Source organism: Onychomys torridus, chromosome 6 (genome assembly GCF_903995425.1).
Source record: "Onychomys torridus chromosome 6, mOncTor1.1, whole genome shotgun sequence".
Lineage (NCBI taxonomy): Eukaryota > Metazoa > Chordata > Mammalia > Rodentia > Cricetidae > Onychomys > Onychomys torridus.
In genome coordinates, this window is record NC_050448.1 from 127,818,367 (window position 1) to 127,845,721 (window position 27,355).

Sequence of the window (27,355 nt, forward strand, 5' to 3'; positions counted from 1 at the left end):
TTCTTTGGCATACTTAATTGCTAGTATCAATACTACTGTGCTTTGGGCCCACAATTAAATAGAATATTGATTACAATTTTTTTGGATCTTATTTTTTTACATGTATAAATGCTTTGCCTGTAAGATGTGTATATGCCAGATACATGCCCTGTGTAGGTCAGAATAGGGCATCAGATCCCCTAGAACTGGAGTTAACGGATGATTATGGGCCACCGATGTGGGTACTGGGAATTGAATCTCAGTTTTTACTATCTTTTGACATTGCATCAGGACACTTACCTACAAGGTTCACACAGGAGAAACAGACAATTTAGTTACAACAAATCAATAACTAAAAAGATCTCAATATTTTAAGTGAGTTTTCAGTTTGGTTTCAGGCAACATTCCTAGCTATATTCTACCAGGTTGGACACAGACACACATGCGCGCACACACACGCACACACACACACATGTGTCATAAGAGTATGTCAGATAGCCTTATGTGGTTAATAATACATAAAGGTCACAATAGAACAATATAAGGGAAACAAACTATTAGATCTCTAAATGAATATTCTTCCACCTCACCTCTCCCATTTCTTGTCTCAGTTGCTCAAATCCCTGTTTCTCCATTTCTAGTTTATGCCTCCGTTCCTCCTCTGTTCGTCGTCTTTCTTCTTCCATTTTTTGTTTTAATAATTCTTCAAAATTAATCTCCAGTTTTCCAGGCATCAAAGATTCTTGAGAAACTGTTTTATATATCTCTGGAGAATCACCATCTAATACCTATTTAAAATAAATATTTTATCTTTTTTTCAGAATTGTGCATACTAAAAAGTATTTCAGAAACAGATTTCTTGAATAAAAGTTTCATGTTGATCTAAAAATTCAGAAATCATAAGCTGTTTCACAACTCAAACCAATAAACAAGGGAGTATTATCAAAAATGTAAGACTAGGGTATCTGGTGTGGAGAATGGTGACCATCTACATCTATTCTCCATTTAAATGAACAAAAAACTTTATACGCTGATGGGTTTTTTTTGTTGTTGTTTTTGTTGTTTTTGTTTTGTTTGTTTGGTTGGTTGTTTTTGTTTTGTTTGGTTGGTTGGTTGTTTTTGTTTTGTTTTGTTTTGTTTTGTTTTGTTTTTGAGCTGAGGATCAAACCCAGGGCCTTGCGCTTGCTAGGCAAGCGCTCTACCACTGAGCTAAATCCCCAACCTATACAATGGTGTTTTTTAATCACCTTGAGAACATTTCAATTGGATTGAAGTGAATCTCCAAATCTAGTCACTGAAATAGGACATTTTAGTTAAGTCATAGTCTTGTCTTAATGAGTTGGTTACATCTGGATCATCATGAACTTTTACCAGAAAAACAAACAAAAAAAGCCTTAAGCCATAATTTTATTGTGCAGAAGTTTTGCTGCCAAGATGTTTTAAAGAAATAATAGTTAATATATTCTTAGAACTGCCGGGTCCACTTATAGATACATATATTTAGCCAACTCTGTAACCATGTAAGACAGCTTAGGATACATATCTTTGCTTTACATGTGAGGAACCAGAGGAACTAACTGAAAAGTAACTTGTCCAATGTCAACAGAAATACCAGCTAGCAAAGCCAGAAACCAGGCTTCAGAATATTTCCAATAAGATTATAAATGATGTCATACCTGAAAAAAAGTGTCATGGTGTAGCCTATTGCTTCGTATGCTACAAGAAATTCATTGGAAATGTGAACAATTAACAGACCGGTTTTTTTTTCATAATTTTGTACATTTTTATGCGTAATTAATTTGATTGTGACCTTGGGCAAGCCACTTATCTCTCTAAGCCACCTTGTGACAACTTTACAGTTCTCACAGGATTAAATGAAACTTGGAAATACTTAGTGCTCTATCTAACGGGGGTTTGGGGAGAGGGCATGCAGGTGTCCAAAAAATATTTTCAGGAGTCAGTCCTCTCTTCCTAGCATGCAGTTCTTCAGGAATGAACTCAGGTCATCAGGCTTAGTAATATCTTTACCCAGCTGAGCCATTTTCTATATCTGATTTGAACTGTAGCCTGCCTGCAGACATGAACATGGAGTAAGACCTCTCCTGAACTCACAGGCAAGGCAGCAAGCAATTAGTACTTGGTCCCAGGCAAGGAATAGCAACAGTGATATGGATTACAGCATGAAGATGGGACAGGAAGTCAGGGGGTTGAATAAATGGGAGTTTATAGCCACTTAAGCATGAATGAAAAGGTGAAGGCCCAAGTTTCAGGCTCCCGAGTTTCTGATCTGAGTGTATGGGTAAACTGGTTGATCAGATAGCCATTTTACAAATATTAACATGGCATGGAAAGTTTACTTTTGTGACAAATGAAGTATTAGTATATAAGAGAGAATGATGTGTATTTTAAAGAGTTAGATTAATTATGATTAAATGGCTTTGGTCATCTAAAATAAATGGAGTGGGATAAAACTGCCAAGAATAAAAAGAGAGGGGCAGCAGAGAAAGGAATGGAAGGAGAGAAGGAACAGGAAGGAGGGAACTACATGGGAAAATTCCCTGCTTTTTCTTTTCTTGACGCTCAGATCTAGTCTAGAATACATATCTTTCCAGAGAGGGACGATAGTTCCCAACCCTTCATGCCAGGCATGGAATTGGTAATCAGAACCCCTTCAACACAATTGAAGAAAATGCTGACTGGTGCCTGGTGTTTAAACCCTATTTGGCATTCAAATGCTTGCTACAGATTTCAGAGACGATAGGGTGTTCCTCGGAGTCTGTCTAATCATTTCATTTACATCCTCTAAAAGCTGAATCCCTCGGCTGGGCTTGATAGCTCAGCCAGTAAAGTCCTCGTCTTAACAAGCTTGAGGATCTGAGTTCAATCCCGGAAGACATGTGAACGAAGTGCACACCTCTAATTCCAGCACTAAGAAGGCGGAGACAGGATTCCTCAGACTGCTAGCCACTCCAGTCTTAAAGAGGACAGCATTCCTGAGGATGACACCCAAGGTGGTTGCTGGCTTTTCATAGCTTGCACAAGTGCACACATGATGATGCGCACACATGCTGAATCCCCAAATCCTGTTAACTTCTTACCATGCTTCTCCTTGCTTCAGCAAATGCCGCCTTCTCTTCCTCAATTCTCCTTCGGGCTTCCTCCTCCGCTTTTCTTTTTTCATCTTCTCTTCTTTGCCTTTCTATTTCTTCAAAACTCAGTTTGAGTTTTCCAGGACGATATTCTTTAAAAACTTTTCCTGTATCTTGGTTTTCATCCTCCTCATTTACCTAATAAAGAAACTATGCATTACTTAAAGTTGAGATTCATTGAGACAGAAATGCCAGTTAAAGGCATGTGGTTAGCAACTTGACAGAGTGTTTCTATGCTCCCAGAATACCTCCAAAGCCTCTTCCTTTTTATTTTGTATCTTTATTTTTGATTTTTTGAGACAGGGTCTAAATAGCCCTGGCTGTCCTGGAACTCACTATGTAAATCTGGCTGGCAAGAGAGATCTACCTGCCTCATCCTCCCAAGTGCTGAGATTAAAAGCCACCATGCCTAGCCAAATGCTCTTCCTTTTCAATGTCCTATATGATCAAATAATTAAATGTGGAGAAGTTATGAATAAAAATATTCAATTAAATAAAATTTCTCAAGCTTTTGAAAAGAGACTGCATAACAAATTTTAAAGGGCTCATCTGACTTAATTGTCATAAATTTTAAGTGGTTTGTATTTAGAACTCAGATACGTACATAAAGAGAGAGAGAAAGAGAGAGAGTGTGTGTGTGTGTCCGCAGAGGCTGAGACACTAATCCCAGCTTTCACAGAGGCAGGTAGATCTCTATGAGTTCAAGGCCAGCCAGGTTTACATAGTGAGTTCCAAGCCAGCAAGAGAGCTATTGCAAAACCCTGACTCAAAAAAATTTCAAAAGAAAGAAAAATAAAATTTCCTCACTTTGAACTATGGTGATTTTCCGTACTAATCAAATAAAAGACTGCCATCTAGTATTATTTTATATAAAAACTCATTTCACAATTATTTGCTCATCTAAATATTAACTGAAACCTATTATTAACTACTTAGATGATTACCAGTTATATTAAAATGTGCATGTATTATCTAAAAATGAGTAACCTTTTATTTATTTGATTTTGAAACAGAGTCTTTCTTACTTACAGACCAGGCTGGCCTGGAACTCACAGAGACCTGTCTGCCCCCCACTCTCAAATGCTGGGATTAAATGCATACACCACCATACCTGGCCAAAAGTAATAACATTTTAAATAAATGTCTAGAAATTTTGAAATGGTGAGCTGTAATCCTCATAACTTTATTAATGAAAGCTGCTAAAGAAAGTTGTGGTAACTTTGAAATGATAACTATTCATTTTCAAATTCTCAAAATAAGACTGGAATCCACGCTTCCTTTTCTTTTTATCATAGAGAATTAGTGGGGATTAAATCTCTAGTCTATGCATGCTAGATAAGTGCACTATCACTGAGTATACTCACTAAGTTACCCACGTTGGTCTTTAACTCTGACTGACTCTGTGGTCAAGGCTAGTCTTGATCACCCTCTCAAGCAGCTGGAATTATAGACCTGTGCTCCTCAAATGAAATTCATAATTTGACTAATTTGACTTGGAAATGTCCTGCAACCACACCCTTAAATATACTGCTTAACTTACACATGAAGAGAAACCAGATGCATTGAATGATATCTATATAGTAATACAGTATACAGTACTAAAATAAAAATTTAAAGCATGTTGGACAAAATTCCCCAGAGTTAAAGCTCAAAGAAAATACAGGTGAGTTATAGGTATATATATTGTATCTAAATATATCTATAGTTTCAAAGCCATGCCTTTGGGATTTGAATAGGGTCAGTGGTAGAGCATTTGTTTACCATGTACTAGGCCCTGGATCTAAGCCATAGTACTTGGAAAAATAAGACAATGAAATGAGCTTTCCCCATGTAGAGAGAGCTGCAGTCAGCCTCATGCAAAGCTTCCCGGTGAAAGGCAAAGCTAGTACATATACACTTGCCATGTGCCTCCTGGCTTCCTCAAAGGCACGCCTCTCTTCTTCTAAGCGCCTTCTCGCTTCTTCCTCGGCTTGCTTCTTACGATTTTCTTGTCTTTGTCGCTCCAGTTCTTCAAAAGTTAATTTCAATTTTCCAGGAAAATGTGATTCTTTTTTGGCCTCAGTTTCATCATCCTATGAAAACAATCTTGTTACCCAAAGGACAGTTGCTATTAACTAAACTTTGGATTTGTTCTTATTAAAAAAAAAAAAAAAATTACCATGACTAATGAAAGACATTTTGCTTCCTTGAGAGATCGGCAGTCTTCTTCATATCTTATTCTTTCATCTTCTTCATGATTAAGCCTCTCATTCCTTTGTTCTTTCTCCGGGTCCTCAGGATTCCTTATTTTTCCAGATTTTTTGTATGATTTTGCAGGCACCACTGTTATAAGCAGTGAGTCATCACCTTCCTATATATAAGATAAACAATTAGCATCCATTTTCTTAATAAAAATGTAGGTGGTAGGGTACTTCACCTCCATAAGTGGTGACTTACATTGCTGTCAAGGCTATGAAGGATAAAAAAAAAACCTTATTTTTAAACTAGTTAACTCTTAAATACATCTTTCTCTGAACTCACAGTGCATTAAGGAAGTTTACTGAGATCCGTTGATGGCAGTTTCAAGAAACATTCTGTGTTTTGGAAGTCTGTAGTAACATTGCCTGATTTTAGACAATCTGTACATTAATTGCCCAAAAGGTAATGTGCATGTGAGCATACTTCAAACCAATTTGATGGTGGATAGTTTGGCTTAAACATACAGCCAAGATTTCTCCACAATCTGCTTCTCTATCCAAGTGTTGCAGTACTTAATAAAGTAGTATTCAATGAGAAAAGCCATTGAATATTCACCAAGTGATGTACTAAAATAGTATAGATAAAGCTGTAAAGGCTTTATACTATTAAAGTTTAAAACAAATTTTGTGTGTTTGTTTGTTTGTTAGGTTTCTCTGTATAGCCCTGGCTGTCCTGGAACTTGCTATGTAGACCAGGCTGGCCTCTAACTCAGAGATCCACCTGCCTCTGCCTCCTGAGTACTGGAATAAGCTATACACCACTACACCTAGCTAAAATGCATTATCTTAAAATAGATTTTAATTGTTTTTACTACAAATTTATCATTATTCTGAACTTTTTTCAAAAGTAAAAATTATAAACTGTAACACATGCTCCTAAAGTAAAATTTTTTTCCAATTTTTGTAGTATGATTTTAGGCACACCATCAAATTGGTTGGTGGGGTTTTAACCTTGCTACTTAATTGGTCTGTTTTTGTGGTTATTGGACAGTCCTTCACATGATACACACTACCCTCTCCACTGGTATGTGAAAACCAGAACTGAGCTCTTAGGGACTCTGAGGGAAGAAGGCAAATGATGAATGGAAACTGCCTTTTCAAAGTTTCAGCTTTCAACAGCCTCAGATGTTAGTTCAGGAAACATAGCCTCATGGGCCCTGTCCTCATGACCCAACTGTGCAGGCAGAAGCATACTTTTTCTTTAAACACATTGCAGTGTTTGAAAGTGCCAGAGTATGCTCTTGCCTTTACAGAACATTCTTGACTTTTGTTATTGTGAGATTTATAATCAAGAGTGAAATAAAGCCTCTGCATGTCCTTCTTGGATTACAAGATAATTTGTGAATCACGTAATTTTCAGTGAATGTTTCATTAAAGGAAACGTCTGTTACCTCTGATGCAGATTCGGTTCCCGTATTGTTTATGTCCTCAATCTATTGAATGAGAATTTCATATCGTTATATTACATTGAATTTTCTGTTTGGTGCTTTTAAACATACAACTGAAAAGTAGTTTAGCCATGTCTTCTGGTAAAATTTCAACTTTTGACTGTGAGCTTACGAGGAACAATTTTTAATTTAGTAGCACTTTAAACTGAGATACACTAAAATGCCCCTCCATCCTCTGCCCCTGCAATAGGAGAAGGAAAAATCTATCATAAGCAATCAAATGGTTATGACCCTGTTTCTTATCAAAAAATATCTGGCAAAAATGTAACTGATACAATAATAAAGTGTGGCAGAAATATCAGCTAGATTGGAAAAGAGGGTAATTCTGCTATCTATTTTGGCCACATTGAATTGGGAAAAGGCCATCATGTAAAGTTAGAGCACATTTCTCTGAAGAAACATCATTAGGTTAGCTTGGTGGGCAGGCCTGTGTCTTAGACAAGTGCTGAAAGAAAGAGAGAGAGAGAGAGAGACAGACAGAAAGAAAGAAAGAAAGAAAGAGAGAGAGAGAGAGAGAGAGAAAGAAAGAAAGAAAGAAAGAAAGAAAGAAAGAAAGAAAGAAAGAAAGAAAGAAAGAAAGAAAGAAAGAAAGGTGGTTTTAAGGATGCAGGAAAAGGACACAAACAACAGAAAAGAAGTGTCACAAAGGCCGGCGGGGTCTACAGAGTAAATTCCAGGACAGTCAGGACCACACAGACAAACCTAGCTTGAAAAACAAACAAACAAAACAAAAAAGAACTGTCTTAGAGTGAACATTTAGCCAGGATGATCTCTGTGAGTTTGACATCTGCCTCATCTATGTATCAAGTTCCAGGCCAGCCAGAGCCATGCAGTGATACCATGTCTCAAATAAAAAATAAAATTTAAAGTACCTTATATTTTAATAATTTTAATAATAATAGTTTTATCAGAATAATTTGTTTTATTACAGAATTACTCATTAAACTGACTTGCCATATAAATGGAATAAAATTTTTTCAATGATGTGTCATACTAAGTAAAATTTAATGGCTCTCTAATAAGATAATTACAGAATAAGTTGTTTTCCAATGAATAATCAAAGTAATTCCTCAATAAAAAAGGTCCATGAAATGTGAGAAGCCAGACCCTGAGAATGCAGGAAAGAAAAACAATTCATTAACCCAGGTTTCTATTCCTAGACCTCTCCCAGGGCCTCTTGTCTTGGCTAAAGTGGACAGAACACTTACAGGGCTTTCACATTCTGTCTGCTTAGACCTCTGTTGTCATTGTTTTATCTGTGTTCACTTTAAACCACTACACAGCAACAAAAGATAGAATCATGTATTTTTTCAACAAACATGGACAGTGATGAATTTCTTTCAGGGGGTTATGCTACTAGTACAGTCCAGGGGAACAGATGTTCAGAGTTCAGTTCCTGTTGGCCTTCACAAGTTAACATTAAAAAACTATTTCTAAGCTTTTTTATTTTTTGCTTTATAGAAAACAAATTTGTTTCATCCCCTGATTTCTTTCCTTGCCTCTTTTCAAGATCCTGTTTCTCACCAATATCTGTCCCTAAATGGATGGACTTTAATTTTGTCCATCAGGGGTATCTTCAGTTAGCCAGATAATGCATCCTCGGGATTTTCCCACACATTTTTTTATTCTGGTATCTAGTACACAAGGTATATTCCTTTTTAATTCTTTGTAAGATTCTACAGTCTTAAAGTGGTAATATCTTGGTGATCACTTTAACCATTCCCATCTCAGGAACCCTCTTGCATAGTGATTTGTACAAGTAAACTGTAAACAAACATTACACTACACTGCATTAAGTCATTAAATTTGAGTAGAAAATGTAGTTACGTTTTAAAATTAAACTTTACACATTTATAAGAAGAAGAAGAAGTTACTATTACTACATTGCTGTTGTATCCTTAACTTATAGGGCTAACACATCATTAGCCAGGGTTCTGTGGCACCCTATTTTTTTTTTAAGCTGAGGATCGAATCCAGGGCCTTGCACTTGCTCGGCAAGCGCTCTACCACTGAGCTAAATCCCCAGCCCTATGGACTTTTTTCATGATCATGTTCATTTATCTTTGGAGCATCCAGTCTTTACTCTAGCTCACTCACAGGTCTTTTTGAGAAACCACTGCCTGCCACTCCATTCTTGGGTTTCACATAGGTCATAAGCATAGAAAATACCAGTGCTTTGGAAGTATAGAAGAGTGAAAGAAGACCAATTCTGCATGCATACACAGTATATTGTGCAAGACGCCATGTGTTATATATGTTAGCCTTATTCATTTACTTTAAAATTTTAACATGACTGTATTCCTAAATCATGTCTACAAACATATATTTATAGTAATCATGTATGACAATAATTAAAAATTCAATAGTTCTCATTTTATAATTTTTTTTCTTTTTTTTTTTTTTGCCGGAGCTGAGGACCAAACCCAGGGCCTTGTGCTTGCTAGGCAAGCGCTCTACCACTGAGCTAAATCCCCAACCCCAATTCTATTTTTTTTATAAAGTTTCAGTACAGAATGAAAGCTCATCTTTAATAACAAGAAGAGGCAACACTGAAGTATATGGCATCCTTTCTTCAGATAAGGGTACCATAAAGTATAGGAAAGTTCTCATTCTTCTTAACATTTAATCTGGCATATATCATCATTTGCTACCAAATAAGTAGTAGTTTGTGTCACAGAAGAGGTCATCTGCAAAACTGAAGTTAATGGATTCTTAGGCATGTAAGTATAGGGTGTGCTCACTTTTCTTTAGCACTTCCTCTCCAGAAAGGGTGGATGCTCAAAGGAGCACAGCGTCCCGATTTAAGGCACTCAGAATATTGCTGTAAGGGGCTGGGGAGGCAACTCAGTGGTTAAGGACACCTCTGCTCTTGCAGACAACCTGGGTTTGGTTCCTAGCACATACATGATGATGGCTCAGAACTGTCTCTAACTTCAGGTCCAAGGGATCCAGTGACCTTTTCTGGCCTCTGTGGGCACTGCGTGCACATGGTGCACATGGTGCACAGACACACATAGAAGCAAAAGTCTTACACATAAAATAAACAATCTTTTACCAAACTCTGTTTTATAAAGGGTAGCAATTATAAATATTGCCATTAGAAAGCCATAATTGTGCATTGTGACTATGAATAGTTTATGTGTGAAAATGTCTTATATCATTGTAAAATCTCAAAGATACCAAGGAAAGTTAGGAATATAGTCAGTTTAAGGAATGTAGAAACAGTTGGTAAGATCATTTATAACAAAAGCCATATCATCCTCCTCCTAAGGTAGGCAAATTCTGCCTATACTACTGGGCATCTGATACTGAATATTTTCCCTTACAATGTTTTCAGGCTAGCCACTATTAATAAGCTTATATTGGGTTAAAATCTTAATTAGGCAACATCCCGATTAGTTCTCATTTGTTCTGTTAGGTCCAGAAACAAACACCAATGTAGCATTTAGCATCTACCTGCTCGGCTCTTTTTGCTAATTCACGCTGTATTTTCCTCTTTTCCAACAGATCCTGCTCAAGTCTGCGTTTTCTTTCCTCTTCCGTTCTCTTCCTTTGTTCTTCCTGTCTGTGTTTCTCCATTTCATCAAATTTACCTTTAACCGTCCCTAAGAATACACAAAACATATTGTCTATTTTGCTATTTCTTTCTCTTGCAGTCCCTTTTATGTTTATCCCTCAAGGTTCTTACCTGTTAGCTTTGGGACATAAGCCTTTTCTATTTTAGCAGAAATCTCTTCCTCATCATCAGAAGCAAGCATTTCTTTAATCTAGGTAGTTAAATAAATTAATTTAAAAAAATTTTATAATAATAAAATAAATATTTTAATAAATGTAATAGTTAAATAATAAATTAATATGAACACATGTCCCAGCATCAGACTAGATTATATTAGAGTAGCCGCCCAGAAGCAGGAGAGCCCACTAGGATATCTAATGGATTCCTGAAGCACAGATAACTCTGAGCCCTGTGCATGCTGTGTTTTCTTGTATTAAGTCATAATATATTCAAATAAGAAAAATAATTTTTCATAGGTCTTACAGATGAACTTTAACTTATACATGAGGTACAGTAAGAAAATAAGAACAAGTAATTATAAAAGAGAATAGTTATAAAAACATATTGTAATGAAATTTAGTTAAAGCTTTCTTTTCCTGTAGTCAACCATGCACAGTGGGAAGACTGCAGAGAAGGGGGCTGATACACACAGTGGGGACACTGCAGAGAAGGAGGCTAATGCACACAGTGGGGAGAGACTGTAGAATAGGGGTCCTGATGCACACAGTGGGGAGACTGCAGAGAAGGAGGCTGATACACACAGTGGGGAGACTGCAGAGAAGGGGCTGATGCACACAGTGGGGAGACTGCAGAGAAGGGGCTGATGCACACAGTGGGGAGACTGCAGAGAAGGGGCTGATGCACAGTGGGGAGACTGCAGAGAAGGGGCTGATAATACACAGTTTAAATTAGGTTAAAAATATAGACAAACATTTTATTATAGTTTATTTGAAATGTTAGTGCTGATAATCCATTAAAAAGAAGAAAATTAATGTTTTCACAAGAACAAAATAAAATAAAATGACCTCCTGCTTTCTCTTGTTCCATTCTCTCTCTCTAATATATTGTTCTTTTCTTCTTTGCTTTTCGTCTCTAGACCGCCTCTGATTTCTCTCTTCCCTGGCCTTCTGCATGGCTTCAAACTTATCCTTTACATCACCCTTGCCCAGCTTTGGCACATAGGATTTGGGGACAGGTTTAGATGAAGAAAGCAGAATCTTCATTAGATGAAAATAAAGAGAAGGAAGTTTAAAAAGAAGAAGAAATTAGGCAGAGGTAAGAGTAAGACGCATTCAAATACTTATCAAAACAAACAGAAACAAGTTCACACCTTTATTTGGATTATCACAGCCTGATTAGATGTTCTCTAAAAGTTAATTTGAAGTTACAGTAGATATGAGAACAGAAGTTTTGTTAAATCAAAACTTCTTTGGAAATGAAACCCCAGTTAGAGGTAGCATTCTACTGAGGCTGAAGGCCAGTAAAATATAAAAATTAAAGGGGTTGGGGATTTAGCTCAGTGGTAGAGCGCTTGCCTAGCAAGCGCAAGGCCCTGGGTTCGATCCTCTGCTCAAAAAAAAAAAAAAAAGTGCTCTAATTAAAAAGATTCAGATTGAGGATTGACATCACTCCCTCCCACACAAATTAATAAGGTCAATCTCAGTAAAGTATATGAATTTGGAAATGAAATACAAGATTGGGCTTTCAAGGTAAAGCCCACATTACAAATAGCATTATTGCTGTTCTATTAGATAAGATAGTCGAAGCTGAAGGTGAGTCATGTTTCATGCTGTGCTGTCCATGTGTAACTTCCTAAAACCTCACTAAAGTGTGCAGGGTGGCCACACTGACTGAGTGGAATAGGCTCTAAAAGGAAAACCCTAAAGAAGGGAAAACTGAGACTAGAACAATGGCTTCTCCTCATCTAAAACTAGGAATGTAGATTCTCCAGTGTCAGAATGCCAAACTCTCCTAACAAGCTCAAGCGGCTTGCCGATCAGTGACAGATCTGGTTCACGGTTATGTACTGTGTATCACTGGCCCATTCAGGTTTCTTAGCTTGTCACTTTTGAGTGTCAGCATCAGGGGATCTCTCAATTCTCAGTCACTACAGCCAAGAAACTGAAAAGGGCTGAAGTTAAGAGGACTTTTGCTGCAGCTGCTTGAAGATGCTAAGAGTCCTCCTATTCAGAGTGAATTATCACCTCCAAAGGTCCCAGCCTCAGTAAAACCACATTGAAGGCATCATTTCTAAGACCAATGTATTTAAAACTCTATGTAATATGATAGCCTTGTCACTCACGGCACTGCCTTCCAGAAGTTCAACTAAAGTACTGACCCAAACAGTGTGTGAACCAAACTTTCATTGTACATCCTGATGTTACCAATTACAAACACCTAAATACGACCCTTCCCACAATCCTCCAGTCAACTATACATTGTTCATCTCTTCCTACCTCCCCTTCCAAGTCTTTTCCTCTCCTCGGTGTACACACACACACACACACACACACACACACACACACACACACACAGAGCTTTTGAGATTTACTTACCTCTGCCTTTTGTGAAACATCATTCATGTTTGCTCTATGTGGTTTGGGACTGAAGCTTTATATATATTTGTACCTGTAAAATAACAATAACAACATTACTGGGTATGGTAGCACACACACCTTTTTCTTTTTAATTTATTTATCTTTATGTGCTTTGATGTTTTGCCTGCATGTCGTCTGTGTGAGGGTATCAGATCTTGGAGTTACAGACAGTTGTGAGCTGCCATATGGGTGTTGGGAATTGTATCTAGATCCTCTGGAAGTGCTCTTAACCATTGAGCATCTCTCCAGCCCCAGCATAAACACTTTTAATCACAGTACTTGGGAAGCAGAGACAGGCAGATCTCTTGGAGTTAAGGCCAACCGGGTCTACATAAAGAGCCCCAGGTCACCCAAGGCTACAAAATGAGACCTTGTCTCAAACAAACAAACAAAAAAACCAGTTAATATTGTAGAAGAATTTCAATAACCTTCCCTTTGATATATTACATATTTATCAATATAAATTTATAAACAGAATTTATATACTTATGTAGAAATATATCATTTTTAAATTATAAATGTCCCTTCAGAAGTTCAAATAAGTAATTAGTTGTAATAGTCTTCAGCTCCTTTAAGATCTGTGGTACAGAAAAGGACCTTTAGAAGGCTCAAGAATATGTATAGCCCAGAGGAGCTTGGTAAGCCTGCAGAAGCACTTGAAAAGTGTGTACTCTGTATTTACTCAGTAGACGAGGCTGTCAGCACCAGAGAGATGGAGGTTGCTTGGTCACATTTCCTTTAAATTCATCCTTTTATTTCCTGTAATTTGACTCTTAAATATGAACACACTTTGATTGTAATATAGCCTCTAAAATTGTCCCTTTCAAGTGGTATACACGTTTAATCCCACTAAATAATAATAGCCCATTATATAATTGTCCATTTACCCAATGAAAAATATTCTGGCTAGGTCTGTTTTGGTAATTGTAAATAAAAATGATATTAAACATCCATGTGCAGGCTTTTACATGGACAAAACTGAAAATCCTTCAGAATACTGAGTCATGACTGTCGGATGGCAAAGTGAGAATGTGTTTTTCATAGTCAAATGGCAGACTGACTTTCAAAGTGGGACAAGTTGCTGCACTCTCATGAGTGATGTAGAAGAATCTGGGTGGTTCTCCCTCTGCCCCTGATGCCAGTGCTCTGGGCTGTGATCATTGTACTGCTCAGTGCTATCTCTTAATTTGCGTTTCTCTGATAGCATGATACATTTTCCATATGTTCATTTTGCACGGGCAGATCTTCTTTACTGAAATGTCTGTAGTCTTTGCTGATTTGCAGGAGGGTTTTTCTGTTTGTTTTGTGTTTGAGACAAGGTCTCAGTACATAGCTAAGGCTGGCCTGGAACTTTCAATCCCCTCGAGTCTACCTCCTGAATGCTGGGATTATAGGCATGGCCACTATACCCATAACATGATAATCATCATTCAATGATAGCATTGAAATTAGGGTTCCATTTGTTACACTAGTACTTGTTAAGTATCTACCCTATGCTGGGCTTCCTCTAGGATTGCTGAGGAATGAAACCTTGAGTAGACAGACACTGTCCCCATCCTCCTATTCTTAACCAATGCCTTGGAACCAGGTTTGTAAGTAGTCGACTTTCTATCTGAACAGTTTCATAAGGCTCCAATCCAGCTCTGACAGGATGAGAAGGCAGTATAGTCAGACGCCTAGTGACCTGCATTCTGCATTTATGTTTTGCATTGCTCTTCCTTCTGTTCCTGGCACACTCTGTGCTCCCTGCCTAGATTACAGGGAATCAGGTGCTTTCTGGAGGCACCTTCCAACTACAATGAAAATAAATCCTATCATGGAAATCTTCACAACACCCATGCAAAAACTGACAAGTCTGAGGGATTGGTAGGAGTTGGGGCTACATGTAAGTGTGAGGGCTTGTGTGTGCACACGCCTGTGTATGCACATGCACGCATGTCTGTGTTTAGAAGTAGAGACAGTCTCTTATTGAACTGTCTGTTACTGAATTCTGGCCAGCCAGTGAACTAACTCCAGGGACCCACCAGCTCCCTGCTAGGGCTGTGGGTGTTATGAGCACTGCACTCATCTTTTATGTGGGAGCTAGGGGTCCAAACTCAGACCTCTAGGTCTGTGCAGCAGATGCTTTGCTGGCTGAGCCGTCTCTATTGCCCTCAGCTCCCATTCTCATCATAAACTTCCTGTACAGGATTTTTAAAGCAATCTTTGGGGCCCTCTTCTCAAATTACAAGCATCACACATTAACCACAGACAACTTTGGTACAACATTCATGTGTCAATAGTGAGGTACTGTGACAATCTGACTCATTTGCCATCTTCTTCTCTGCTTCTGTACATTACAGCCAATGTCACGAGGAGGAACTTGCTTTTTTTTGCAGAGGAACTGCTTCTTAATCCAACATAACCATGCTTATCAGAAATACTTATTCATACATATCCTATAAATTGATAGTACTCATTTAGCAGTTTATTTTCCTCCAGAATCTGCCACTATTCTCATACTATCAATTCCTTTTCAATTGGTGCCAAGATGCCATGAAAGTATAGTCACCTCACTGCTATAGGCCTCCTGTTTAATATAGCTTCTCTAAAATGGTTAACTAATAGGAAGTCCAGTATAACAATTGCAAGTATACAGAGTTTAGAAGTGCCACAGTAATGCTTAGCAGTGGTTCTTCGGATCTGTCTCTGGAGTCAGATTCTGTGTCCAGGTTCTCATGCAGTCCTTCTCTGTGCTCCTTGGCTCTGGTCTGTCCCTGAGGGTAATGGCAACATAGTGCCCTATGGGCCAGAGTGAAGAGTCCTCAGCTCACTGAGCCTCTTGCAGGTTACCCCAGACTCCACGTTTTCCTTCCTCAATCCTGAAAAATACATTCAGTAACCAATAACCTGCCTCCAAGACCTTTTGAAAGTCATTTCTTTACAAATGACGTACTTTCCAAAATTAAAGAATAAAATTGATATTCTGTATGTTACTCTTAAACATGGTTTCTCCTCCTTTAGTATAAGATTTTAAAATCTGCTTAGGTTTCTAGGTATATCTGACAAGTTTTAAATATATATTGTTAAACATCTTATACACTATAAGCCTATAATTTTTACCTTTATATTTGAAATTTTTCTGCATATAAAATTAGAAACCTCTGATATGAATCCTCACAGAACCATACCCAGGTTCCAACAAGGGGTCAACTTGTCTTAAACCAAACTGTCTGTTTCATGTATCTTGTATAGAGTGTATTTCAGCGTAGCAATTCTTCAGATGCCTCTACTTATACACACTTTCCATCTTACCCAGTTACTACAGCATATGCTCACTTGATGTGTGCAGGACACCCTCCTATCCAATCATGTCCCTGCCAGGGAAAAGACTAAGTTAACCACTCAAAACAGGTGCTAAGGTCCATTTGATGTTATAAAATAAGCAATGAAAAAAAGACAAAAATACAGGGTCTCCTACATTGCCCTGGCTCTGCTGGAACTCATCATGTAGAGTAGGCTGGTCTTGGAGATCCACCTGCCTCTGCCTCCTGAATGCTAGGATTAAAAAGTGTGCCACCACACCCAGCACAAATATAAGGGTGTGTGTGTGTGTGTGTGTGTGTGTGTGTGTGTGTTTCGAGACAGAGTTTCTCTGTGTAGTTTTGGAGCCTGGCCTGGATCTCGCTCTGTAGACTAGGCTGGCCTCAAACTCAGAGATCTACCTGGCTCTGCCTCTTGAGTGCTGGGATTAAAGGCGGCGTGTGCTGCCACCACCGCCACTGCCACCGCCACCCGGCTTAAATATAAGGATTTAAAATAAAACAAACACAAACAAGCATGGCAGGAAAGACTGAGAACTTCTGTGCTAAGAAGAAGATGGAAACAATGTGTGTGTTGTGTGCTAAGTGATGGAAACAAACCACGTGACGTGTGTGCTGTGTACCAAGAGGCTCCCATTTTATAATTTTAAAGCTGATGAATATTACAGAACCAAGACATGAGGAAACTGGCTAAGGTGGAGGCTCATGAGAGGACTCGGGGGTAACGGCCACCTGAGTTCCAGTCCTGGAATCCACATAAGGTGGGAAGAACATTGATTCCAGGAAGTTGTCCTCTGACCTGTATCCACACACTGTAGCATGCCCCACTCCCACTGACAATGACTGTCTTGTTTTTCAAGACATAGTGATTTTTAAAAGATAAAATAGATAAACATGGGTGCTGGAGAGAGGGCTCAGCAGCTAATAGCACTGTCTGCTCCTGCAGAGGACCTGGGTTCAGTTCCCTGCACCTATATTGCTACCTTGAACCATCTGTTAACTCCAGTTCCAAAGAATCCAACACCCTCTTTTGGTTTCTGCAGACACCAGGCATGTACGTGGTGCACAGACATACATGTAGGCAAAACATTCATACACATAAAATAAATAAATCTTTAAAAAATTAATAAACATGTGGAGCTGGAGAGATGGCTCAGCGGTTAGGAGCACTGGCTGTTCTTCCAGAGGTCCTGAGTTCAATTCCCAGCAACCACATGATGGCTCACAACCATCTGTAATGAGATCTGGTGCCCTCTTCTGGCATGCAGGCAGAACACTGTATACATAATAAATAAATCTTAAAAAAGATCTTGTTAAAAAAAAATAAACATGTAAATTCAGAAATGTTTGCTGAGCATCTTTTACAACATGCTAGGATCAATCCTTGGTCCTATTATACAATGCCAAACAGGATAAGCTATCTGTTCTCATAGATTTCAAAGTCTAGACAGGATGCCACAGAAATATATTTAAAAAAGGGCTCTCACAGAAATCATTTATTCACTTGTTTGTGTATGCCTGTGGTCGTGCCTGTGCTCAGGACACATCTGGAGGTCAAAGGTCAACCCTCAGCTCTCTTCTTCTACCATGTGGGTCTCAGGCATGGAGTCAGGTCCCCAGGCATGGCAGTGAGCACCTTTATCTGCTGAGCCATCTCTCCAGCCAAAGTTTCTGTTCTGAGATCAGAAAATACATTAATACTATAAAGATGTCACAATGAAGTTCCACATGAAGGAGTATGAACATCTGTGGCTCAGGGTTCAAGTACAGGCTTGTTTCTGGAGATGCTGGATAAGTTTCATTTATATACATTTATCTACAAATATGATAAAATATATACTTATTCGTTCACTGAAATAAAATTACAAACATTATTATCACCATAAAACACCATGAAAGTAACTATTTTCCAAAATAAAGATAGCATGGGAAGCGGTCTTTTTTTATAGTTTTGAACACTTAATAAGAAACACATTCTTATATCTGCTTCTACATTGAATTACTATGATATGTTGTCTTAATTGAAATCTATGAAGAAAATAGTTGGGAAACGGTGGTGTCATTGACCCTGCAGTACAGGGTTCTGAGAACACCTTTTGAGAGGCACCAAACTGCAGCAAAGAGCATCCTATCAAATCAAGTCAATTCTCATTCTAGAAAGTAAAATCTGAGACTGAGAACTACTCACTATATTTAGAATGCTAAATGGAAATTGGTTTAAATTCCTTTCTATGCTCAGTAACTAAATACCACAGGACTTTATATCTGATGCTAGTGTTAAAGTGACTTTTGTGTTTGAACAGACAGGTGCAATGTCGTTGTCTGCCACATAGGGGCAGCAGCAGCATGACAGTGCCACCTATGTAGTTCCAAATGTAAATGCCAGCAAGCCCCTTGAACTATCAAGAATGTGAGCTGGAGAAATGGTTCAGCTGCTCTTCCAGAGGACCCAGGTTCAATTCCCAGCAGCCATAAGGCAGCTCACAACTGTCTGTGACTCAGTTCCTGGGTAAGGACACCCTCTTCTGGCCTCTGCTGGCACTTGCACTCACACAGATATACCCATTCACACAAATCATAAAATTCATCCTCAGAGAATTAGTCACAACACTAGGTGTATCGTCACTTTTTATATATCTTGCTCTGTGTGTGTATATATTTGTGTGTTTGAATTCAGCCTTGTCTGTGCCACAGCATCTGTGTGTCAGTCAGAGGGCAGCCTTCCCTTTCTACTTTGTTTGAGATGGCTTTCTTATTGGCTGCTGCATGTGCCACACTACCTGGCCCTTGGGCTTCAAGGATTGATTGGCTGGTTTCTTTTGCTTCCCATCTCCCTGCAGGAATGCTGGGAGTACTGATGTGAGCTCCCATGGGCTCTGCATGGGCTCTGGGGATTTGAACCCAGGTCCTCATGCTTGCACAGCCGGTGCTTCACTGACTGAGCCCTCTGCCCGGCTGTGGTCACTGTTCCTTAGGCTGTGTAAGCTCAGGGCTTCCCACAGATGCACTCCACCACTGAACCTCACTCCCACCCCATCTCTAACAACTCTTGTTCCAGACTCATCGGACCTACATTTAACCTCTCAGTTTTCTCTGTTTCATCCCCTTCACATTTTAGATAAGCGACCAGAGCATTTCAAGAACAGCAGAGAACGCACATAAAGAATTTGAAATCATAGCTGTCCATTAGTACTATGATTGTGTTGCTAATAACCTTAGGAGAACAAAACTGTCCAGACAGTGGCAGCCACGGACATCCTTTGTCTCAGGGCCCCACCTCCCTTTGATGCAGGGATACAGGGATTTGCTCTGTCAGCCAGGCTGGCCTCTGACTTTTTTCCTTATTTATTTATTTATTTATCTGTCTTTATTTATTTATTTTGGAGGCATGGTCTCACTTTGTAGCACTGACTGGCCTGAATTCATTTTGTAGATTAGGCCTGGTCTTTCAATACTCCTTCATCCTCCCAGTATTGAGATGGGCTTGTCTCAACTTTTCAATGAAAAACTTAACTATATACAAATAAATGTTAAAACCTAACTCTGAAAGACACAACAAAATTGTTTTGAATGTCACAAAATTTAAGACTAAATGTGTCATCATTTTTCACTTGTACAAAACCCCACACATTTAGATAGCTGTGGGCTCTGCAGTTCTGTCACTGCCGCACTGGGAAGCCAAGGCAGGTGATTTCCATTATCTCCAGGCTAGCCTTGGCTACACAGCAAGACCCTGGCTCAAATAAGAAAAAGAAAAAAATGTAAATATAACCGTTTCAGATTTAATTAGTAAAAATTACAAACAGGTAGGACAGCACATGCCTTCCTTATTCAGCACTCAGAAGCCTTAGGCAGGAACCATAAGTTCAAGGCTGGTTAAGGACTATATAGCTAAGACCCTCTCTTGGTAAAAGAACAATTATAAAGTAAAATGAGGCTACCTATAAAACCTGCCATACTCTTCATCACAGCTCAAAAGGAGGAAACCAGGCCTTACCATTCTGGGGTCCTGTTGTTTCAATAAAACACTAACCAAAAACAATGCAGGCAGGAAAAGCTTTTACTTAGCTTACACTTCCGGGTCACTGTCACTAAAGAAAATTAGTGCAGGAACTCAAGCTGGGCAGGAGGAAGAAACTGTGAGGGAACACTGCTGCCTTCTGGTCTCAGCTCTCCATCACAGCTAGCTTTATACCGCCCAGGCCCCCCTGGGTCCTCCTACATCAATTAAGACAATCTTGCACAGACATGTCCACAGACTAACGCGAGGAAATATTCTTTCCAGGTGACTCTAGGCCATCAAATTGACAGCTAATGTGAATTAGGACATATTGTAAAATAGTAAAATAGTGAATGTCCAACCCCCCCCCAGAAAACCAATTGCAGCTTGTTTTAACATTCTTCTGTAATAACTGTAACCCGGCCTTTACATGGTGTGATACTTTTTACCATGTATTTACCACTCTGGAGCCATGGTAAGCAAACCCCAATGCTGTCAGTGTTTTCACGATACTCAGGACACAGGAAAAGCTCACATCAGACTTGAGCAAGTAGACAGGTGGTAGAGGGAACAGGACAATAGAATCCACGATCAGTCTAAACAACATGTGAGTAATTCTGCCAAAGGAGCCTCAAGATAACTACTCACCTATGATAATAGAAAATAAAATGGGCTAGGCTTATACTCAACCAAACATCACAATCAGAAACCCTGACAGGAAATTGCCTTCAGGACATTCAGGAGTTGTGGTATCTGCTGGAGAGGTTTGGGCTTCTTTACCCTATCTAAAATGGAAAACAGTTTGGATGGGAAGACCTGGAATTCTGACTAACAAGTAAGTGGGGTAGCTGGGTAGAATAATAAGTACTTCCTTTTCATGGCCATTTTAAGTTTCATTTTGTTACTGTGATAAAACACTCTGACTGAAAACAATTTGGGAATGAAAGGGTTAATTTGGCTTACCTGTCCAGGTCACAAACCCTCACTGAGGGAAGTCAGGGCAGGAACTACTGAGGACTTATGCTTTGCTAGCATTCTTACTCAGCCCAGGGGCACCTGCCTAGGGCTGATGCTGCCTACCATGGATGGGCCCTCCTGCTTCAATAGTTAGGGTAATTACCCAGACTTTCCCACAGGCCAACCTAATCCAGGCTCTCCTCAGATCACTGACTCCAGGCTGTGTTGAGTTAACAGAACTGAGACAATGAGCAAGCTCTAGAGGCCACAAAACAAATAAACAAACAAACAAACAAACAAAAAACCACCACTAGAAATAAATGGAACAAGGAGTAGATGTTCTAGAAGGGACTTTCCTTGCTGAAATCCCTTCCCATGCTTTCTAAATTCCAGTTAAAATCATTTGATTTGCTTTAGCTACCAATTCACGGTCATCTCCTGCTCTGAGTAACAAACTGACACAGTCAGTCCACGAGTGTTAGCTTCCTCTCCCCACTCCCTAACACTACAAGAATTTTTTTTTTTTTTTTTTTTTTTTTGAGGCAATGTCTCTCTATCCTGGAATTTAATGTACAGACCAGGCTGGCCTCAAACTCAGAGATCCACCTGCTTCTGCCTCTTGAGTGCTGAGATTGAAGGCGTCAACCACTACGCCCAGCTTTCCTCATCATTTCATCCTTGTGTGTGTATGTGCATGTGTGCATCTTATTTTTTGATACAATTATGATGTATAATTAACATAGATTTCTGAGTTTAAATTCACCCATTTTAAAGTGTAGAAAGCACACTGCCACAGGCAGCAGCCAGGTACAGGCCAGGGGTGTGCAACGTACTGATTTCTGTCCCCAAAATAGCACCATTACCAAAATGTACATTACCAGGAGCTTCTTGCCCCTCTTGCAGAGAATCAGTTCTAGGTGTTTTGACGCCCTCTCCTGACCTCTGTAGGCACTGCATGCACACAGTGCACACATACATGGAATCAAAGCACTCAAAATAATAGTAATAAAAACACTACCATGAGATTAGCCACACTATACTGTGGATATTTAAAAAGTAGCAATTTCAAATGTATGCACTATGTAACTAGTCAAACCAGAAGAGACTATGAAAGAAAGTACACAGGTGATCACGCAGAGTGGACACACGAGCAGAAACTTGCCATTGCTGGCCGGAAGCAAGCTATCCCCTCTGAGTTATAAAGGAAACCAAGACGCTTTGTGTACAGCCACATAAAGAAAGGACCCCGAGAGCCTTCTATGAACACGCGTACATGTACGTCATGTGTTCCACTGTTTCATAGTCACCCTATCTTCATTCTTGTAGGCATCTATAATTGATATGGTTTTTAAATACTTTATATTCTTTTAGGGGTTTCAAAGATAACAGACCTCTCTCCCCACAAATGGAGACTATCATTTCAGAAACTTTGTTCTAAGCGAACTAAATCTGCAGTTAATCTCACCCAAATGTACACACATAGTTTCCATGCTGCTCACAAATGAAGCTCTAACCTAAAAGCTTCAAGTGAAACCCAGATAACGCATTCCTCGGCTGATGCTAAATATAGTCTTCTCAAGATGACATACATTTTGACAATGATCAGCCTTACATGTCAAAATTTCTAAAATAGCACAGATTCCATTTTAAGGTAAGCAGGAAAAAATTGTTCATCACTCAGCGTCACTGGAAATCTATTAAATCTATTAAAACCGGATTGCATCAAAAGCTGCTAGAAGGAAAACTAGATTGAAAATAATGTTGTTGCCGTTTTTGCATTCTGCTCTCTAAGTCAACTGTTGCAGGTAAAGTTCAAAATTGCACACATTTCTCTTTAAATGATTCCTCAGAAGCTTCAGGCAAGAGAATGTTGAGCTGGGTCTGAGGGTACAGGCCTGTAATTCCAACTACTCTGAAGGCTGAGACAGGGGATCACAGTTCCGTCTATACTACAGTGTGTCCAAGGCTAGCCTGGATAACCAACCTAATAAGATCCTGTCTCAAAAACAAAAAAGGGATGTGCAACAGCTCAGTGGCAGGATCGCTTGCCTAGCAGGAACCAACTGCATCAGTCTGTATATACCTCAGCCTCCCCCCAAGAAAACAAGACTCCCCTAAATTAATTATGTACTTTTCTCATACAAACACCCCAAAACGAAAAAAAAAATCAGAGATGCAGTTTGAATTGTTTTGTAGCAGCAGTTTAACCTATAAAACAATAATACTGGGGAAAATTGTATGTAGTTCGTTCAATTTCGTGTGACCAAGCAAATCTAAAAATGTGAGTTCGTTTCATCAAGACATATTTCTGCTGTGACTCGCCCAATAGGCCCTTGTTGTATAAACTCATAAGCAAAATTTGGCTGAGGAATGACCGTCCGTCACTTTGGTCAGTGGATCCTTTTCTCTGCCTGCCTGTCTTTTTCCAAGGGCAATCACTTTGTGAGGGCGTACCATATGCTATTTTTACCACATTATCTACGCTCAACTCCTTGACCACATTGTGGCCTTAAAAATAAAATGCTCGAAACACTGAGCAATCACCTAATCTCTCAACTTAATCATTTTTCACTCACTCTCTCACTCTCTCACACACAAACATACGCGTGTGTATGCATATATATGCATACACTGCACTTGAGCATCTCACAGTTTATTCACACGGTGTCTTCACTTGACTCCCAAGTATACCCCAGTCTTGACGATGGGGAGCAATTTGGAGACCCGGGATGGCAAGCTATAAATCCCTGGTTCCCCAGTTTCCACAGGGACCCATCAGCAATTTCTTTAAAACCACAGCCAGTGCTGGAGGAGACCGCGGTGGGCACGTGTTGGGTGCTACAGTGAACTCACCCGCTCGGACCCTGAGGGTCCCCGGCTGAGGAGTGGACACACGCTCGGGTGCCTGGGGACGCTCTCTCCCAGACTCAGCCGTTCAGATGCAGGTGGAGCAGAAGCTGGTCAGGGACACCCCCCTCCCGCGCGCGCGCCCCCCGCAGCCCAGGCCGGCCCGGCCGAGCGCAGTCCCCGCCGGCCGGGAGCCCCGCCGTGCCTCCCCACCCGGCCCTCTTACCCGCCTGCCGCCGGGGCGCCGCACCGCTGCTCCCGCTGCTCCTGCGCGTCCGGCTCTGCGCGCTGCCCACGCCGCTCCAGCCACCCCGAGCCCTCTGGCCGCGGCGCGCCAGCAGCAAGTTTCCATAAAAGTCCTGGTGCGCAGCCTGCTCCCGCATTCCAGACGGGCCCAGCGCCCGCTGCAGCTGTTCCGGGACGCCAGGCCAGTCCCCAACCCCCACCGCCGCCGCAGCTCTTCGAGAGGGGTGGAGAGTCACCCAAAAAGAAGAGGGGCGGTGGCTCCCACTCCAGGCTGCCTCCTGGCAACCGGCCGGCGCTGCCCTGGGGTCTCTACCTGCCCTAGTAGCCCATAAAAACTCAGTGCCTTTGACAGCTTCCCCTTTCTACTGAAGGAATGGGCGGCACTGTGAAAACACTGGATGTGTTGCTCCTCCTTAACTCGGAAGAGATAGGTGAAAAAAGACGCTTAGGTAGTAGGATATGAGTCTACACAACCGCTCACCTTTCCTTAGTTGAAGGCAAACCATGAATCTACACAACCGCTCACCTTTCCTTAGTTGAAGGCAAATCAACTAAGCTCTTTCCCACCATCCAAAAGCACGTGAGTGTTAGCGCAGGCCTGCAGGGAAACTGCATTTGACTGTGAAAGGCTGGCCCAGCCGAGGCCTGTTTGAGTAAGTGGAGGCCCTCAGTTCCTCACTGCATTAAAAACAACAAACCAAACTGGAGGAATGTGTGTGTGTGTGTGTGTGTGTGTGTGTGTGTGTGTGTATGCGCGCGCGCAAAAGCGCGCTCTTGTGTCACACATATAAGGCCCCAGGTTCAACTCGCAGTACTACACAAAACAAAAACAGCATTTATGAAACCAATTAGTTAGGTGTGGTGCCCTATCCCAGCACTTAGGTGAAGGCAAGCAAGACCAGGGCTTCAAAGTTAGCCTTCACTATACGGAGAGTTTGAAGACAGCCTGGGTTTCCATACGCCATCTCTTGGAAATCCATAAGGTAAAGAAAAGTCAGAGGTAGGTACCCAGGGACAAAGGTAACCACTTCTGGTTTCGCCTGGGGCGAGGGGCCGTGGAAGGCAGGTGATGTTGCCCTCTGTTGTTGAGGACCGCTGTTTGCTGTCCCATCCCTCACCACTCAGCAGGAGGGGAAACACTAGGCGGCCAGAGGAGCCTGCTGGTGTCTCTCTCCTTCAGTAGCCTCACCTCTTCAGTTCGTGGGACTCTCCACAGCCTCTCATAAGCTCCTGTGGAACATAGCCTCCTCCAGGAAGCCGGGCCTCCCACCACTCTCCATGTCCATTGACGATACTATACTGCTGGCGTCTTTCCCTTACTGTGCACTTAAACTGTAATTGTATCTTTATTCTGAGATTTAAAGGATGAGATTTTGTATTTCTGCCCAATAGCCTCATCAGGTTATGCTAAGTTTTTCATTCTCTTCATAAAACACAGAGGGAATCCGCTGTGCCGCCGTACTTGCTTGTCAGCAGAACATTCTAGAATAGTGGTTCTCAACATGTGGGTCCCGACTCCTTGGAGGGGCGAAGGATCCTTTCACAGGGGTCGAAACACAGATATTTACATATGATTCATAACAGTAGCAAAATTAGTTAAGAAGTAACAACAAAAATGTTCTGGCTGGGGTCACCACAACATGAGGAGCTGTAGTAAAGGGCCACAGCATTAGGATGGTTGAGAACCGCTGCCGTGGTCACCTGGGGAGAGTTCATGCGGGTCGTAGATACAGTCGGCCTGTGGGCCCAGCACCTGTGGGAGTTTAACTGGGTTACTTTAGGTGGGGAGAAGCACCTCCAAGGTGGGGGGGGGCATACATACATTCACTCTGACTTAAAAAAATTGTCTTTATGTGCATTGGTGTTTTGTCTACATGTATGTCTGTGTGAGGGTGTCAGCTCTTAGAGTTACAGACAGTTGTGAATTGCCATGTGGGAGCTGGGAATTGAACCTGGGTCCTCTGGGAGAGCAGTCAGTGCTCTTAACCACAGAGCCATTTCTCCAGCCCTTTTTGTCTTTTTTATTTTTATTTTTTAAAGACAGGGTCTTACTATGGGACCTTAGCTGACCCTGCTAGGATTAGAGGTGTGTCACCACAGCTGCCATGCCCCAACTTTCTCTCCCTTCAACTGTGGATATGACTAGGACCACCCCACAATGATGGACTGGAACCTGGAACCGTGAGCCAAATAAAGCCTTTCTCCCTTGGACTGCTTTGGTCAGGGTAGAAAAGGAGCCCGTGTCACAGCGGCAAAGCCTCCACCTCATTCTCCCACCGTTTTGTCATTCGTTCCACAATCAGCTGCAGACATCAAGTGACAAAACTGCTCTCAAGGAGCAGATTCCCCTGCAAGGAGGAATAAGCACACCAGTGAAGGAGGGCAGCACTTAGCTGCTCCATAGGCAAGAAGGAACTGACTGGGTGCATGTCATAATTCTATTGGCTACAAAATGTCTCATGAAAGAAGTCTCAAGGAAAGTGAGGCATTTATGTGTGTATTTTGTCACTGTAACAAAATATCCAAGGCTGTGTAACTCATAGCTACTCCTTCTTACATGATGCTGGGGGCGGCTTGAGTCTGATGTGGACATTTCAGATGGCACAGTGGCATAGAATTTGTAGGAGAGATCACACATGGAGACAGGAAAACGTAGTGTAGGAGGACCAGTAACAACCTCTCTAGACCCCAACTTCTTCCTCTTCCTCTTCCTCTTCCTCTTCCTCCTCTTCTTCTTCTTCTTCTTCTTCTTCTTCTTCTTCTTCTTCTTCTTCTTCTTCTTCTTCTTTTTGTATATGTGTGGTGTTTGTGCATGTATGTGTTGGTATATGTGTGCACAAGGAGGTCAGAGAACCACCTCAGATGTTTAATGCTTAGGAAAAACCATCCACTTCTTTTTTGAGACAGGGTCTCACTGGCCTGGAACTCACCAATTATGCTAGACTGGCTGAGCATCCAGCTCAGGACCACCCTGTTTCTACTTCCCCAAGTGAACTGCCATGCCTGACATTCATTGTTTTGTTTTGTTTTGTTTTTT

General features: G+C 40.7%; 1 protein-coding gene across 5 annotated transcripts in view; it reads right to left on the bottom strand.

Annotated features, from left to right (window-relative positions):
- The window catches only part of Nexn (nexilin F-actin binding protein), a 30,810-nt gene extending 6,234 nt beyond the window's left edge, over positions 1-24,576 (bottom strand). Inside the window, exons 1-10 of one of the 5 annotated variants that reach the window (XM_036191089.1) lie at positions 24,299-24,576; positions 12,925-12,997; positions 11,395-11,586; positions 10,502-10,580; positions 10,270-10,418; positions 6,757-6,798; positions 5,287-5,478; positions 5,030-5,200; positions 3,078-3,266; positions 570-767 (exon numbers count right to left, since the gene is read on the bottom strand). In XM_036191089.1, coding sequence (XP_036046982.1) covers positions 570-767; positions 3,078-3,266; positions 5,030-5,200; positions 5,287-5,478; positions 6,757-6,798; positions 10,270-10,418; positions 10,502-10,580; positions 11,395-11,586; positions 12,925-12,951 — 1,239 coding nt within the window. In that variant the 5' untranslated portion in view covers positions 12,952-12,997; positions 24,299-24,576. Of the gene's footprint in view, positions 1-569; positions 768-3,077; positions 3,267-5,029; positions 5,201-5,286; positions 5,479-6,756; positions 6,799-10,269; positions 10,419-10,501; positions 10,581-11,394; positions 11,587-12,924; positions 12,998-17,755; positions 17,905-24,078; positions 24,143-24,298 lie in introns of those variants that run through there. The other 4 variants (XM_036191091.1, XM_036191090.1, XM_036191092.1 and 1 more) reach the window with 4 other exon arrangements.
- Positions 24,577-27,355: the final 2,779 nt, after the last annotated feature.